Source organism: Populus nigra, chromosome 4, assembly GCF_951802175.1.
Source record: "Populus nigra chromosome 4, ddPopNigr1.1, whole genome shotgun sequence".
Taxonomy (NCBI): domain Eukaryota; kingdom Viridiplantae; phylum Streptophyta; class Magnoliopsida; order Malpighiales; family Salicaceae; genus Populus; species Populus nigra.
Window position 1 is genome coordinate 8,905,622 of NC_084855.1, and position 14,330 is coordinate 8,919,951.

General features: G+C 33.7%; 2 protein-coding genes, 1 non-coding gene and 1 pseudogene across 4 annotated transcripts; 2 read left to right on the top strand and 2 right to left on the bottom strand.

Moving 5' to 3' along the window:
* The first annotated feature begins 4,446 nt into the window (after positions 1-4,446).
* Positions 4,447-4,520, top strand: TRNAT-AGU (transfer RNA threonine (anticodon AGU)). Its single transcript has one exon. It is a non-coding gene; the product is annotated as a tRNA-Thr (tRNA).
* A 244-nt stretch (positions 4,521-4,764) lies between these two features.
* LOC133690619 (heptahelical transmembrane protein 4-like) lies at positions 4,765-5,374 on the bottom strand (annotated as a pseudogene).
* Positions 5,375-7,952: 2,578 nt separating this feature from the next.
* LOC133692901 (uncharacterized) lies at positions 7,953-9,751 on the top strand. Its single transcript, XM_062114068.1, has one exon. It carries the CDS (start codon positions 8,561-8,563, stop codon positions 9,650-9,652), a length of 1,092 nt encoding a protein of 363 aa, XP_061970052.1. The 5' UTR covers positions 7,953-8,560; the 3' UTR covers positions 9,653-9,751.
* A 106-nt stretch (positions 9,752-9,857) lies between these two features.
* On the bottom strand, positions 9,858-12,376 carry LOC133692902 (NADH dehydrogenase [ubiquinone] iron-sulfur protein 4, mitochondrial-like). Of its 2 annotated transcripts, XM_062114069.1 has the most exons (5): positions 12,119-12,371; positions 11,329-11,417; positions 10,853-10,982; positions 10,583-10,612; positions 9,858-10,076 (listed from the first exon to the last, which is right to left on the bottom strand). In XM_062114069.1, exons 1-5 carry the CDS (start codon positions 12,269-12,271, stop codon positions 10,029-10,031), a joined length of 450 nt encoding a protein of 149 aa, XP_061970053.1. In that variant the 5' UTR covers positions 12,272-12,371; the 3' UTR covers positions 9,858-10,028. The 2 variants fall into 2 exon arrangements, with proteins under 2 accessions (XP_061970053.1, XP_061970055.1); XM_062114071.1 differs by lacking the exon at positions 10,583-10,612 and having other exon boundaries at positions 12,119-12,376.
* Positions 12,377-14,330: the final 1,954 nt, after the last annotated feature.

The following is a 14,330-nucleotide window of genomic DNA, read 5'->3' on the forward strand; positions in this document are numbered from 1 at the left end:
AATAAAAAAATTAATTTGTTTTTAATTTATTTACCTAACCTTCTTTTAAAACGCAATAAATACCAAAACATAAGCTAGCTAGGAATTTCACCTTCTGTTGTTCACTTCTCTAGTTAATTAGAATTTAGAAGGCTTGGGCGACCTTGTGCCTGGCCACAAGATTCGTTCTTTCACTAGAGAAACATTAATCCCAAAACTCTAATTCTATTTGATTTGTTGATGTCAAGTGTCTAAAAACCTCCCCTCTTCAAGCTTCCACGTGAATTCTTGCATGAGATCAATGATGAATTTGTCCGTGTAGAGATGGGAAAACAGCGAATGATGCACGCCTAGCTTTCCATGGTTCCACCAAATATATGGTGTTGTTTGCTTAATGACAAAAAACTATATCTCGTTTTCAGGTAGAAAATCCCCCCTGGTACGTTCAAGTTTAGCTGGTTATGGGGCCTTACCAATAATTTTGCGATTCTTTTTTTTTTTAATCGGTGCCACTAAATAATGTCTAAACTAATTCGTACCATTCAATATATATATATATATATATATATATATATATATATAATTTTTTTAATAGAAAATAGCCTTCTAATTTGCATTTCTGTTGAGATTTTCTCTGGAATCACCTGATGGGCTAGTTTTGGGGTCTAAATTTTCTCCGAAATCGACCTTATTACGTACGGTTTTTACCAGGGATTTACCTTGACGCGGCCACAAAATAAAAGAATGCCCAGAGACATGAAATGGATGAAAAAAATATTATATAAACCTTAGTATATAAATGGATCAAACCACGAGTAAAAAATCCTCAAGATCCATTGTATCAACCAATCCTTCACCCAGAAGTCAAGACCGACGCCTGTAATACTTTTTTCTGAAGAAAATTATCTGTAGGGGGGTGCTTAATCATTAATTACAGGTATCAAAATCAGGGACCTTTAAATAATACATCAAAGGCTGATTTTTGATACAATGATCGGGAAATGTGACTAGTTGAAAAGATCAATCATGGGGCCAAGCTAAGATCTTCGTCTGATTCAAAATTGTCCCACGCACCTACGGTGCACATGCCCTTTGTTAGTTTGTGGCCCTTTGCCAGTCCATGATCCGTAATTCATGTGTATGGACTCCGTCGGTTTAAAATATTTACTGTTTTTCATTTTGATTTAGTTGTTATTTTTTACTATTGAGAAGAACCAAGGCTCTCTCCTTTTTACCCCGCCAATAATTGAGATGAGCTTCAAACCTGGTTTCACAGCCAAACTCTGTCGAGCCATAGTCGACCTGTATTTCGTTCATCATGAAACTCAACGGGTTCATCCAGAATAAATTCATATTCTGCCCACGTGAAAACCAAGTATAATTGTTTTATCTTTTTCTCTTAAAGGACGGACAATGTGTCATGTCTATCTGCCACCACTTTAGGTCTCTAAAGTTGGCTCTAGTGATAAAATAATAATAATAATAATAATAATAATAATAATAATAATAAAATCCAAGTTTTTGGATAAAAATCCTCTAAATATCAACAAATTTTTAACTTGAAAACATGGAAACAAAAAACCAACATCACATGAACTTCTACAATACTATTTCTAATAACAAAATACATTATAATCAATCTAAAAATTTAAAATAAAATCATATATAAAAAACTTTTTAATTTTTTATTTATTTTTTTGACATTATTAAAGGTGAAAACTAACTCTATTCAGCTGGTCTTTCAAAGTCAAATCTATAAACATTAAAATCAAAATTATTGGTAGTTGAAATCTAGTCTTCTGAAAGCTTTCTCTCTTCTCAAAATTTTAAGTAACTTTCCCTGTTTTCTTTGAAGATTAAGGACTGAAACACATTAAAAAACAAAAGAGTAAAATCTTAAACTTAAATGAAGAATCTAAAAATAAAAGGAACCAAACATATAATAATAAAATATTGAGCAACTAAATTGTATATTTACACGCCTCTTAACAATTTAACATGAAAGAAAGAAGTCTATTTATTTTTGTCAATATCAATTTTAATCATTGTTCTTTTAATTCACAATCACTAAAAATCTTGTTATACAAAATTGATATTTCATTTAATCATGGAACAACCTTAGATACCTTAGACATACGGTAACGTGCAGTCCGAAGAGAAATGAAAGAAAATTAGGACAATTATAACAAAACTTTAAGGACAAAATTGAACATTGCTATAAATAATAAAATGTGAGAGACCGTGTTCTTTTTAATGGTATGTCTGAAATCTAATTAGAGGAAAATGACTAAAAATTACCCAATTAACAAAAAAAAAAAAGTCATCATTGGTTCGACTAATTTTATTGAGCAAATGAATTGAGCTTTATATATATATATATATTGGTAGACCTTGAGATATTTGATAGGCTTCAATTATAATGGTTTTATGCCTGAAATCCTTGCTTACACGACAGCATCTCACTGTAGATTCCTGTGATATATGAAACCATTGAAGTATGGGCTTCTGGTTGCGGCTTGAGATTTGTCGAGATGGTCCCCAACAACGGCACGGTCAAAACTTGCTACCCATTATTGTGTCGTGGAAACACCACCATTTTTCACATTCAGACTCTCCCTCCCTCCCTCCCTCCCTTCCCAGATGATAAGCGTCTGGCTACTTCCTTTCTTTTTCATTGCTAAAAGCAAACGAACCCAAGTCTCCATCCATAAAAACGAAAGTCAAATCTCCATCCATTAATGCCTTTTGTCCTTCACAGAAAATTTAAACCATTGTTACAAGAAAGTCGTCCCCTGTGCATGCTCATAATAAACTCCTCCGATCATTTTACTCTGTTAGTCTGCATCACTCTGTCACATTTTATTTATTTATTTATTTATCTGCCCGCAAAATGCTTGGAGAGAAAATAAGAATTCAAAGTCCACAAATTCCACCGGAAATCTCCGAACGCTTGCATATCCTAATCAATGCTGCGGTGCACACTTATAATCATATTCATTCGTGTGTTTTGTTCAGCGGTTGATCTGTAAGGTATCAATTAGGATCTCGAGGCGTTAAGAATTTGACAAGAATGTGTCTCCAAGAAGTACGCCAAAGATGTCCTCACGCGTACAAGGATGCCAGCCTGATGATAGTCTCGTTGCTCTGATCATTTTCTTAGGAAGTCGCATTTGAGGAATGCGACCCATGAGTCCTGGACGAGGTTTGCCAGCTATTCATCAAACTCTTTATTTTCTAAAATATCTTTTAGACTGTAATATTCTAACTTTTATATATATATATATATATATATATATATATATATATATATATATATATATATATATCAGTGTTACCCGAACATGTTGAGAAACTAAATAATTCGGGTGGATGCAGTGAATTTACATTATTGGAGTTATGGTCACAGCCACATCAAGCATTAAAAAGCAGGATACTGGATACGTTTTGAAATCTTCCTTCAAATTGAAAAATTGACAGGGTCTGAATTTGCAAGTGTAAGCTGGTTTGAAAGTGTGATTATAGTTTTTTTTTAAAATATTTTTTATTTAAAATATATTAAAATAATTTTTTTATTTTTTAAAAGTTATTTTTGATATTAGCATATCAAAATACATTAATATTAAAAATGCATCAAAACATTTTTGAAACACAAAAATAAACAGGATTTTATCTAGTTTCCTGCTCCATATTAAGATTTTAAAAAAAATACTATAAAAAAAACATTTATCACACTTAAAATGTGAACATCTTGAATATTAATATTAGATAGAAGACATCTATAGTGAAGAGAAGAGGGTTTGGTTTCTTGATACGATGTTTCTAAATGGAAGGCTGATCAAGATATGGAATGGAGTCATTCGATTTTATACTTTACTAGCCTACTTCTACATGCCTAGAGGAAACATTTTCGTAACTGTTAAATTCAAATTTCACCATTTTTTTCAATGTACACGTATATACGGACAAATTAATTTTATTCGAAAAAAATAAATTTTGGTCCCACAACCTATCTTTTCTTGTTGAAATGTATATATTTATTATGTTTCTTGATATTATTCACTAAACAATATCTCCTTTAAGGAATAATATAATAGTTTAATTCTTTAAAAACTCACTTTATATATATATATATATATATATATATATATATATATATATATTGCTTCTTAAACTTTAAATAATCTGTATATATCCGTGATTCATTCAAAATAAAATAAAAGGGTAGCGTTGTTTATTAATAAAAACTTTAAGAAATAAAGAGCGGGAGGAACACAATAAAAAATAAAATAAAATAAAATAGAAATGCTCATTTTACCACAAAGGACATATTCTAACTGCGAGTGCATAAGAAAGCTCACATATATTTAAAAATGGACGTTGCCAGACCACCACCTCACTAAGCTTGGTCCATTTCCAAACACAAAGAATAACATATCTATAATACATATTAGAAAACCTTATCAGAAAGCTTTCATAGCTCAGTTGGTTAGAGCACCCGTTTAGTAAGCGGGAGGTCTTGAGTTCAACTCTCAATGAAAGCAGGAAAGTGATTTTTAACTTTTTGGATTTAATTAATTCGGTACCCCCTTAATTAAGCGCCATTTTGCTCCTTAATTTCGGTACCCCCTTAATTAAGCGCCATATCAGCTCTCAAGCAGTGGGATATCGAAAATATTAGTTTAAGGATGTCGATCAGCACTTACAATTTAACTAACAAATGAGCAGTAGCTTTCTTTCCAATTATTCCAACCTTATAATACTTAAAGCCATTTTGCTCCTTAATTTCTAACAATCATTCAAGTCCCGCCATCTGATGTAGATTAGCCCAGCTTGACAGCGTGTATAAAGGCACCTCAACCATCAACAAGTGAAAAGGCTGGTGACTATGCCCGGCAACGCCGAACTTGCCTGGCTTCCATCGCTCAGGAATTCTTGTGGCGTACGTATATCAATTCTCCGAATTCCATGCAAGATTCCCATCAGGATCTCAAAACCTGTGGTTTGGAGGGCCTCAGGTTGGTTCTTGTAATGTATCAGCTATGATAAAATAGATGCCACACCTGACAGGCCCATCCCGAGGAAGAGCGCAGCAGGAAAGCTCCTAAAGTCTGGCCTCGGAAAAATTGGAAGGAGAGTGAAGATGACGGCAACAAAACCCAATACTGTTATGAACCCCATATAAACGCCTTAGAGGATGCGGCTACGCGTGAAGGAGTAGTCGCCGGGAGGGTAAAAGGATGTTGAGGTTAGAGCATCAATGCCACATCCGCTCTGAGCAGCAGGACAACAGGAGGCATGAGCTGCTTGCTAGCAAGCAGAACATGGCCCCTCCGAAGAAGGCCAAGATGGTCTATCTTGTGATTGGATGAAATGCTACCGAAGCTATAATGTACATCTCATCATCTTCTACAACTTGCTATGCTAGATGGAGCTTTCTTCTTCTTCTTTTTTGCAGTGTCATTGGATAGTTTTCAAAAACAAATTTTATTTATCAAGTTTTATCATAATTAAAATAGATATTTGTAAAAACAAAATCAATTTAAATTCTTAAAACATATATATCGACATTAACTATTTATGACATCAAAGCTACTAAATCTTGAAACATAGTTGTGCGCTCCTTCATCCATCCACTCTCGAGGAATACAGATCCTACTTCAAAAACAAGCCATGATTTGTCAATGACTTGTAAGCATAAATACTCTTCAGCCTTTTCCATATACCTCAAGTTGCCTAGGAATACATATACCCGACGTTTTTTTGTGGGCTTATTCGCACACCCGAGCCCGACCCTCAAATAATGTATCTTGACTTACTTTTTAAAGCCCAACACATGTGCTAAGTTGTTTTTTTTTTCTTTTCCTATTAATTTTTATGTAAGAAATATCCTTTATTGTTAATAATTGTATAAGAGATATTATTTTCTATCAATGATGATTGTGTAAAAAATATTTTATTTTTCATAAATGTTATCATGGTGAAATTATTCTTCAGCTCATCCAGTTAAGAAAAAGACAAGGATTGAGGACTATAAATACTCCTTATACTACCAGGTAAATGACAAGTTTTTCTTACATTAAAAAGATACAAATTCAACACAAGAACAACATAATATTAGAATTTAAAGCTATTTAAGTATATTTATCACTTTTTTTCCATACAAAGTTGGTGACTTTATTATTGGAGAGTTCTTAAACACCTTACAAAAGGATTTTTTCGCAAGTATCCAAAGGCAAAGGCATTCATCAATAAAATTGACCTTAACATTGAAGAAATGAGAAATTTTAAAAAGTACTTGACCAATTTACTATTCAATCACTAAAAAAAATTATTTTATAAATACTTTTAATTTTAACACTTCATTAATTCATATGAGCAACTAAACAACTTGATATATTATTTTAAACATTAAGTTAATGAATTCATGTTGTAACTTATTGGTTGAAGCGCACATGGCTTAAACTCAATGGAAGTAATTAAATCCCTTAAATGATAGATGACATGTTACATGTTTTTTTAAAAGAAAAAAGAGAGCCCTGGTAAAATAAATAAATAAAAGCTTAGGAGTGCGGACTTTCTTTAGGACCGCGCACTTGGGCTTCTTTTAACAGGTATTTTTATTTGAGTTTTTTTATTTATTTTTTAATTTCATCGGTTAATATAAAAATTATATTTTCTTTAATTTTTGGCTATTTTTTATCTTTATTTTTTTTTAATTTTATCATTTAACATGAAGTTTTGTTTAATTTTATACTTCGATATTAAATAAATAGTAAATCAATTTTGTATTTTTTTATAATATAATAAAAGCTTCCCTCTTTTCTTTGATATTTTATTCTTTTTTTTTTAATTTTATCATCTAATATGAAATTTTTATTTAATTTTATCTTTTAATATTATATTAATTTTTATTCTTTAGATTTATATAATGAAGAAGACCATGCGAGACAATTCCTATATTATTTCTTTTAAAACTCATACTTGTAAAAACAATTGTATAGAGATTTTCTAAGTATTTTCAAGTCTAAATCATCGTCATATCGAGTTTGATAATAACATCAAAACTTTTTAATAATTAAATTTTTTTTTTCAAACTATGGAGACCACGACCGATAAACTAGTGTAAACTATATTTTAACATGGAAGACAAGCCTAGTCCCTCTCACGATGTCTTCCTGTCAATCCTTGTGGACAATCGTAGTGTTGATAAAAGGAACTCTTGATTAAAACGTTTGGTACTGTGTTTGTACCTGCGTTTCGTCAAAATTTGAAATTATTTTTTTTTTTGTTAAAATTGAATGCGGTTTGTACTTATTGGATCGTTTTAATGTGCTGATATTAAAAATAATTTTTTAAAAATAAAAAAACATCATTGACATGCATTTCAACACGAACAGCTATTTGAAAAACACACGCAACCACACTGCCAAACACGCTTGTCCACACAGCTACAGACACCCCTACCATGCACAGGCGAACGGTCCTCGACATCGTTCTCTAATTTTTATTCCCGTTCGAAACATTTTATAACATTTCTCTCACCTGGGGAGCTGGATTCTATTGGGGCCCAGCGGCCACGACTAACTTTACGAAGAATCGTTTTGATAATGCTGCGTGTTTTGTTAAAAATTATATTATTTTTAAAATATTTTTGTATTATTTTAATATAGCATTATGAAAATAAATTTTAAAAAATAAAAAAATATTTTTTTAATATTTTATTTTTAAATATCTACTGGCATACAGAAAAGGCGATCGCTACGGGGTTAACAGGAAAAGCAGCACACTTTCCAAGGGCAAACAAAACGATTTAGCAGCATTCTTGCTCAAAAGCCACGTGTGATTTTTATTTGCCTTTTTTTTTCGAAATTAATATATTAAAATTAAAATTTTAAAAATAAAGAAATATTATTTCAATATAAGGATGTAAAACGGCCATTTCACTCGTCCTGCCATCAGAATTTAACCCGTCCCTTTGCATGCGGTACAAAATTGTAATGCGCTGACACATGTATGGCAGCCAAAAATAACCGACCCATATAAGAGGCCTTATTGGTAAAACCGATACCGAAAACAAAAATGGCCAAACCAATCCTGATAGGTGTATCCACGCATGGCAGCCAACCACACACGCGTTATAATGAGAAGGGCTCTAATTGGTGTGTGAGAGGGAAAACCCAGAAGTCTTTAAAACTGACTTTGGTGCTCAGTTGTCAACAACCATTGTCTATCCATGATATGTGTAAGCATGCATGGAGCCCACTAACATACCCTAATCCCACATGTCCCTTTCTCTGAACTTCACAAACACGTACCCACAGTCCAATTTCCAAGTGTCAACTTCCCTGCCTCTTCGATTCATGCTGCCTCTTCGCTTCATTGGCCAAAACCCACCCTTAAAACTGCCCAAAGCCCATCAATCCCTCTGTAAACAGAATACCCCCCTCCCTCTAAACTCTACGCATCTCTGCTAGTAAGAAAATCATTCTGCATTTTCTTCTAAATCACCCAGGCTTCTTGGCTCCTCTCGCTTGAGAAGCCGCGGTAACCGTCAGTGAAGCACATCGTGAACCTAGCCACCATGATCAAGACCCTGAGCCCTTGCTCCAACACAGCAAAAACAGCTGAAATTATGTCTAGGTATAGGCCCATAGCTCCAAGGCCTGAGGGTTCTGCGAGTTCAATGGATGAGAGTTCATCCGTGTCTCAGAAAATCCGAGAATCTCCTTATTTAAGGACCCTTTGGCCACAAATGCAGGCTAGGCCTACCAGAACCAGGAAGAGAGGTAGAGCTGTCGTATCACCACCTAACATCAAAAGGCCAAGAACCCATTTGCTGGGCCTTTCTTCTCCTAGTCATGTAACATCCCCAGCCAAACATCTCTCCTTGCAGGGTTTCGTTCATGGAATTCCCCAGCTTCCTGTTCCAAACCTGGTTGGGGTCAATAGCGGCTTGGAAAATTCAGTTACTATGTCATCAAATCTAGTAACACTTCCACTTCTCCAGAGTCCTACAACAGGTACTGTTGTTGCAAACCAAGCAGCAGTTCCTGAGCTTAGTTGCCTGGAACCAAATAGAGAGAAGGTCATAGATTTAAACACCGTGGCTGAATTTCCGGAAGAGAAGGATCTCCTGCAACAATTACAGGTACCTCCCACCAACAATGTTATAGCACCTCAACCGGTTCGACTGGTAGGCTCAAGCATAAGTATAGCCTGCATCAGTGAAGACCCAAGCTTCATCCCACTGGTGAGAGTTCCAAAGAAGCCAGAGGAAGTCGAGGAAGAAGTTGAGTCTGAGGTCTTGCCGACAGTGATATCTGATTCCAACAACAAAGTGAGGCTAGCAAATTCTGCTTACAAAGAAATGGTGGGTCAGCCAGAATGTTCCTGGCTTGACTCGATGATGACTGGCGATGGAAGTTTTGCAGGCAGGTCATGCAAGAGGATATGTGGGGAGGTGGAGCTTCACCTTTCTGATTTAAGAGTGCCAGCATCTTCAAATGGGTTTTCATGCTGGGTGAGGATAGAATGGTGCAACAAGGGGACAAAGAATGTGATCATTACTTTCTGTGATGTTATCAGATTATCCTGCGCGTCCAAGGATTACCTCTTTAGTTGGAGGTTCCACACTCGTGGCAGAAAGGATTTTCAGTCCAAAACCAATGCTTGAATGTTTTGTTGTATACAGTAGCTTACTAGACAGCGCACTAATGGTAGATGTACACATAAGACGTCAAATACAAGTAGATTTGGTCAGCTCTTCAATGAATGTCTAAAGTGTATATAAGATCTTCTCTTCCCCTTCGGTTTGTCTCTTCTAGGACAAGTGGTGGTTAAATATCACTGCCAGAATCTCATCTAAGCAAAGAAGATACTTACAACACAAGCATAAGAATTGTATCTTCCAAACAGAAAGTTCGATAGTTTTAATTCGCAGAGACAGCAACATATATGAATACATATACACAGATATTAGACATAATAATAATTAGGATATGCTTACATCTTTTCAAGTGTCAATATGAAGAACTGTGGTAATTTCGCTCTTAATTTGCTGGGCCCTTCCACTTGAAATTGTCAGCGTACGATTTAGGCTGCAATGGGGTAAAGAAAACAATCATAAATGGAGAGAAATAGTGAAAAAGGGTTCACAACTGGTTAATCCTGGACTATCATTCTTAAATATCCTAACACGCAAGAAAGTCAACTGGATGTCAAGTTGTCAAATCTAGAAAAGGATGATTGATATTTATATATATCCACCAGCTCTGGAGGTTGTATGATAGCCTTTATTTTTTAGTATTTATTGTGTTTAGGAATTGAGGTGTTATACATATAAATTGTAGAAAATAAGAGTAGGGGAGAAAGGTAAAGGATAGAACAGGGCTGTGGTAATAAATCACATGCAACTTTCAAAACAAGTTAATGGCTGCTGTGAAATATCCCTCTCCATCCTTTGATAAATTATACGACTAAGTTAAGATTTCTCAGTAGAAGGGTCTTAAAATTTACATAAATAGGAAAAGATTTAAACCACCCCTGGTTTTCTATAGAACGCAGCTATTCATCCTAGGGAATACGGAAATGGGGGGATACAAACCTTTAGAAGAGGGGTGTGACGTTTCTTGACCTGTACATGATTCAAATGTTTCAGAGATAGGCCGAATGGAATCAATAAACTGAAAACATTGTCGTTAAGATACAATAATCATATAGGAATCAAGATAATGTAAAATGCGGTACCATTGTGATTTGAACATATTTATTAGGAACCTCCATACAGAACGAAATCACTAATAGTGAATGCACAATGAAAAAATTAGAAAAATTATAAATGCACAGCAGAAGTACAGGCTAAGGAGGAAATTACCTCATATTCCCAACCATGTTTCTCAGCAAATGCCTTTGCAGCTTCTTCACTGTCAAAACTGAGCCCTGCCTCACCTACATTGGCATATGGATCTCCCGTAGAAGTCCAGCCCATCAAAGGATTTTCCCACCTGGATAAAATATGATAACTAGTTAATATTATACGATGCACATACCGTATGATGCTTACAATAATTGGCCGCAAACAAATCATTAATTACACGGGTAAAATGTCTGCCAATAAATCGAGAAAATACTTAAAGATAATTTACTCGCATCCTAGAATTGTCAAATTTACAGCTAAAAATATGGGGTGTGTGAAAAGAATTCACCACGACGTATCTCAAACGGCTCTTTATATGAGGGACTAAAAGAGATCAACTGAAGTCAGAATCCAAGAACTTCATCCCTATAATTTATTTAGTAGAAGAAAGATATGTAAAGCAGGAAACTGAGTAATTGACAAAGCATGCATACTTTTGTGTAGACAGGAAATTAATTTTCCATCTGCCAACTTTCCCTGAGCCCTGTTGCGTTGCCGTTCGAGCAGGTGAATAGATTATTACCTGAAATTCATCAACCCCATAGCAAGCCAATAAGCTCAAATTCTATGAGGGTCAAAAAGAAGGGAAACCCAATTTCAACAATGAAAAAATAAATAAAGCACATAGCAATAATGGTAGTCATTGTATATTCACTTCATTCATCTTAAATTCTTAAAAATTTAAGTTCCTCTTTGCGATTGTTAACTAGGAGCTAATTAGGGTTTAGTGATTCAACTTCTTGCGGAAGCTGAGAAGAAATTCTGTTTGACAAAACAGTCTCTTGTTCTATATTGTATTTGTAAGAAACAGGGTTTAGTGAAGAAGACAAGTCGTCCATTGCTCAGTATCGCAATGAACTTGGAACTGCAGAGTCGCAGACACGCTGATGCCAACTAATCCGCTATGTTAAACGACACGTCACTTGAATTTGGCTATCTTGGATAAACCGCATCGTATGGAATATTAACTCACAGAGCTGACAACACCACTGATATCAACAGCTATAATCGTCTTCCTTTCTTCCAATTGCAAGTTCCCAATAGCAGAGATTCATGAATTCGATTCATTGAGTAGTTTTTTTTTTCCTCTACATGAATTCGATTGCTTTCTTTAGGTATTCTCCACAGCCAACAAACAACTAAATCAGAAATACAAATGTCAATGAAAAACAAATAATCCAAATACACAAGGAGAGCGAAATAGTAAACAAAACATAAACTCACCCTTCTACGAAGGTGTTGCTCCGGAATGCCAGAGATCATGCCGACCTCCCCGGGATTGACCTCAACCAAGGCGGATGAAGATAACCATCTTCGTGAAGATAAAAGGGCCAATCGATGAGCTCTAGTAAGATTTAGAACACGAGAACTCGCCATTTCTTGGAGCTTGCTTGATCAGATTTCTTCAATGCTAAAAGAGCATAGATGCCTTCTACAGACTGGCCTGTTATATTTTTGTGGAATGTTTATGAGAGGCTCATAAAATAAAATTATTTTAGAAGTTTCGCGTTTTCTCTGCTGGCGCGTCTCCAAGCTGCCACGTCCGGCTTGAATTTTATTCATACAATTATTTTTATTCAGAAAAGTGGGTAAATTATATTTTCATCCCTGTAAATTTTGTTATTATACATTTCACCTACCACAGCTTTGTTATTATACATTTTACCTAATATTTTTCAAACAATTCCAATTTGACATTCACTTTCAAAAATTAAGGTGTGAGCTAGCTTTTTCAGATTTAAGTTTTTAGCATTTTTATTAAATATTAACCTGTGAATAAATATTTTAATTTTCCACTATTAAATGTTTAATTATGTAAGTATATTCTCAAAATTTCTCCATCTTGAATAATATACAAGCCCAATTATCTTGAAATATAGTTATAACGGAGAACTATTCATAATGATATTAGAAATAAAATTATAGTTTTGCTTTGTATGGTTGTTATAAATTAATTTAATTTTAATTTTTTTAAACTCCAAGTAAAGTTACAAAGGTTTTTTTTATATAAATAACTTTTGATTGACATGAAAAAAAAGGTTTAATTGTTTAGTCAATTTTTCCCTTTTAGGTATTTAAAATTTTTATTTTTTACACTATGCTCATTAAACGAAAATTATTTTTAATTTCTTCCTTCAAAATTATGTCTTCATTGTTCTATGTTTTAAAAATTGTTTTGATTTGCATACTCTAACATGTACGATGTGTCGTTTTAGTGTATCTAATGTGTCATAAAATATTCCAACATTAAATTAAATATCAATATCACAATTTTAAAAATATTGTAAGAGCAAGGACCAAAATGAACATAAAATACACGATTGTTTTTTTATTTTGACTATTCAAATGGCAAGGAAAACTTCAATTTACATTGTAGATTGTAAGGTCACAAACTTATTCATAAAAGCATTCATAAAAAATATTTAATCTACTGTGAATGATAACAAAATTAGTTTATTGATACGAGTTAATTGTATAGACATCCATCATGTTAACATGTGAGACAAGACTTTCAAGTAGGTGTTGTGGTAATAACTTGAAGAATTTAAGTAGGATTCATATTAATAACATGTATGATGAAAATTTAGACATGTGCCAATAATGATAACTTGTAAAATAAAGAATCTAGGATGATGCTAGTAAACCGGGCATGCCTTGAACCTCGTGTCATGTCTAATATGATAACGAATAGGTGTACTTATCAATTTAGGTTGTCTTTTTTCTTTCTTCTTTTTTTTTTTTATCTCATAATTTTTGATAGGTTTATTTAGATCAAGGTTATCATTTTTTTTATTAGTCTCGATTGGGCTGAGTTAGGAACTGAATTAAAGAGTCATTAAACATCTTCTCACATGTTTTGGTAGGTTAAGGTTGTTATTTTTTTTATTCGTCTTAATTGGACCGAGTTATGAACTGAATTAAAAAGTCATTAAAGAATCAAAAATTAAATTAAAAATCAATAAAATAATTTTTTTTTGATGCATGTATGAGGCGTTAACTAGCCTATCATCTTCTAATGGCATGTGCAATGGATCTCGATCTTCGATGATGATCTTTGTTGGAAGCATTGGCATTGTCTGTACAAGGAAAATCCTTTTGTATGGCGCGTGTTCACAAGAAATCTACGGGTTCTTGCTGCTCAAGTAAAGTAATCAAAATAATAGGCCTTCTTTTTTCAACATAACAATGTTGTTTCGAATTCTCATTGAAATATCGAGGAACAATCAATAAAATAAGTGTATAAACATTTTATTTGTTTGCAAAAACAGTCAAAAAGTCTCGTAATTGAGCTGTCATATACACCAAACAACCCCTAAATCCCCTCAAATTTGCGAACTTAACCACCTTAAATTTATCGACAAAGTATCACGAAACGTTTATAGCTTGTAAACAACTTTGTCTGTTCGAGTAATTTAAAAAACAATGAACAAAGATA

Bases quoted from the DNA above. Each gene is read 5' to 3' on its own strand.
- LOC133692902 (XM_062114069.1), bottom strand. From the start codon at position 12,271: ATGGCGAGTTCTCGTGTTCTAAATCTTACTAGAGCTCATCGATTGGCC. The intron at 10,613-10,852 runs GTAATTTCCTCC...AATCATGTACAG, and splicing joins AACATGGTTGGGAATATGAG to GTCAAGAAACGTCACACCCC. The intron at 10,077-10,582 runs GTTTGTATCCCC...ACCCCATTGCAG, and splicing joins GTCACACCCCTCTTCTAAAG to CCTAAATCGTACGCTGACAA.
- LOC133692901 (XM_062114068.1), top strand. From the start codon at position 8,561: ATGATCAAGACCCTGAGCCCTTGCTCCAACACAGCAAAAACAGCTGAA.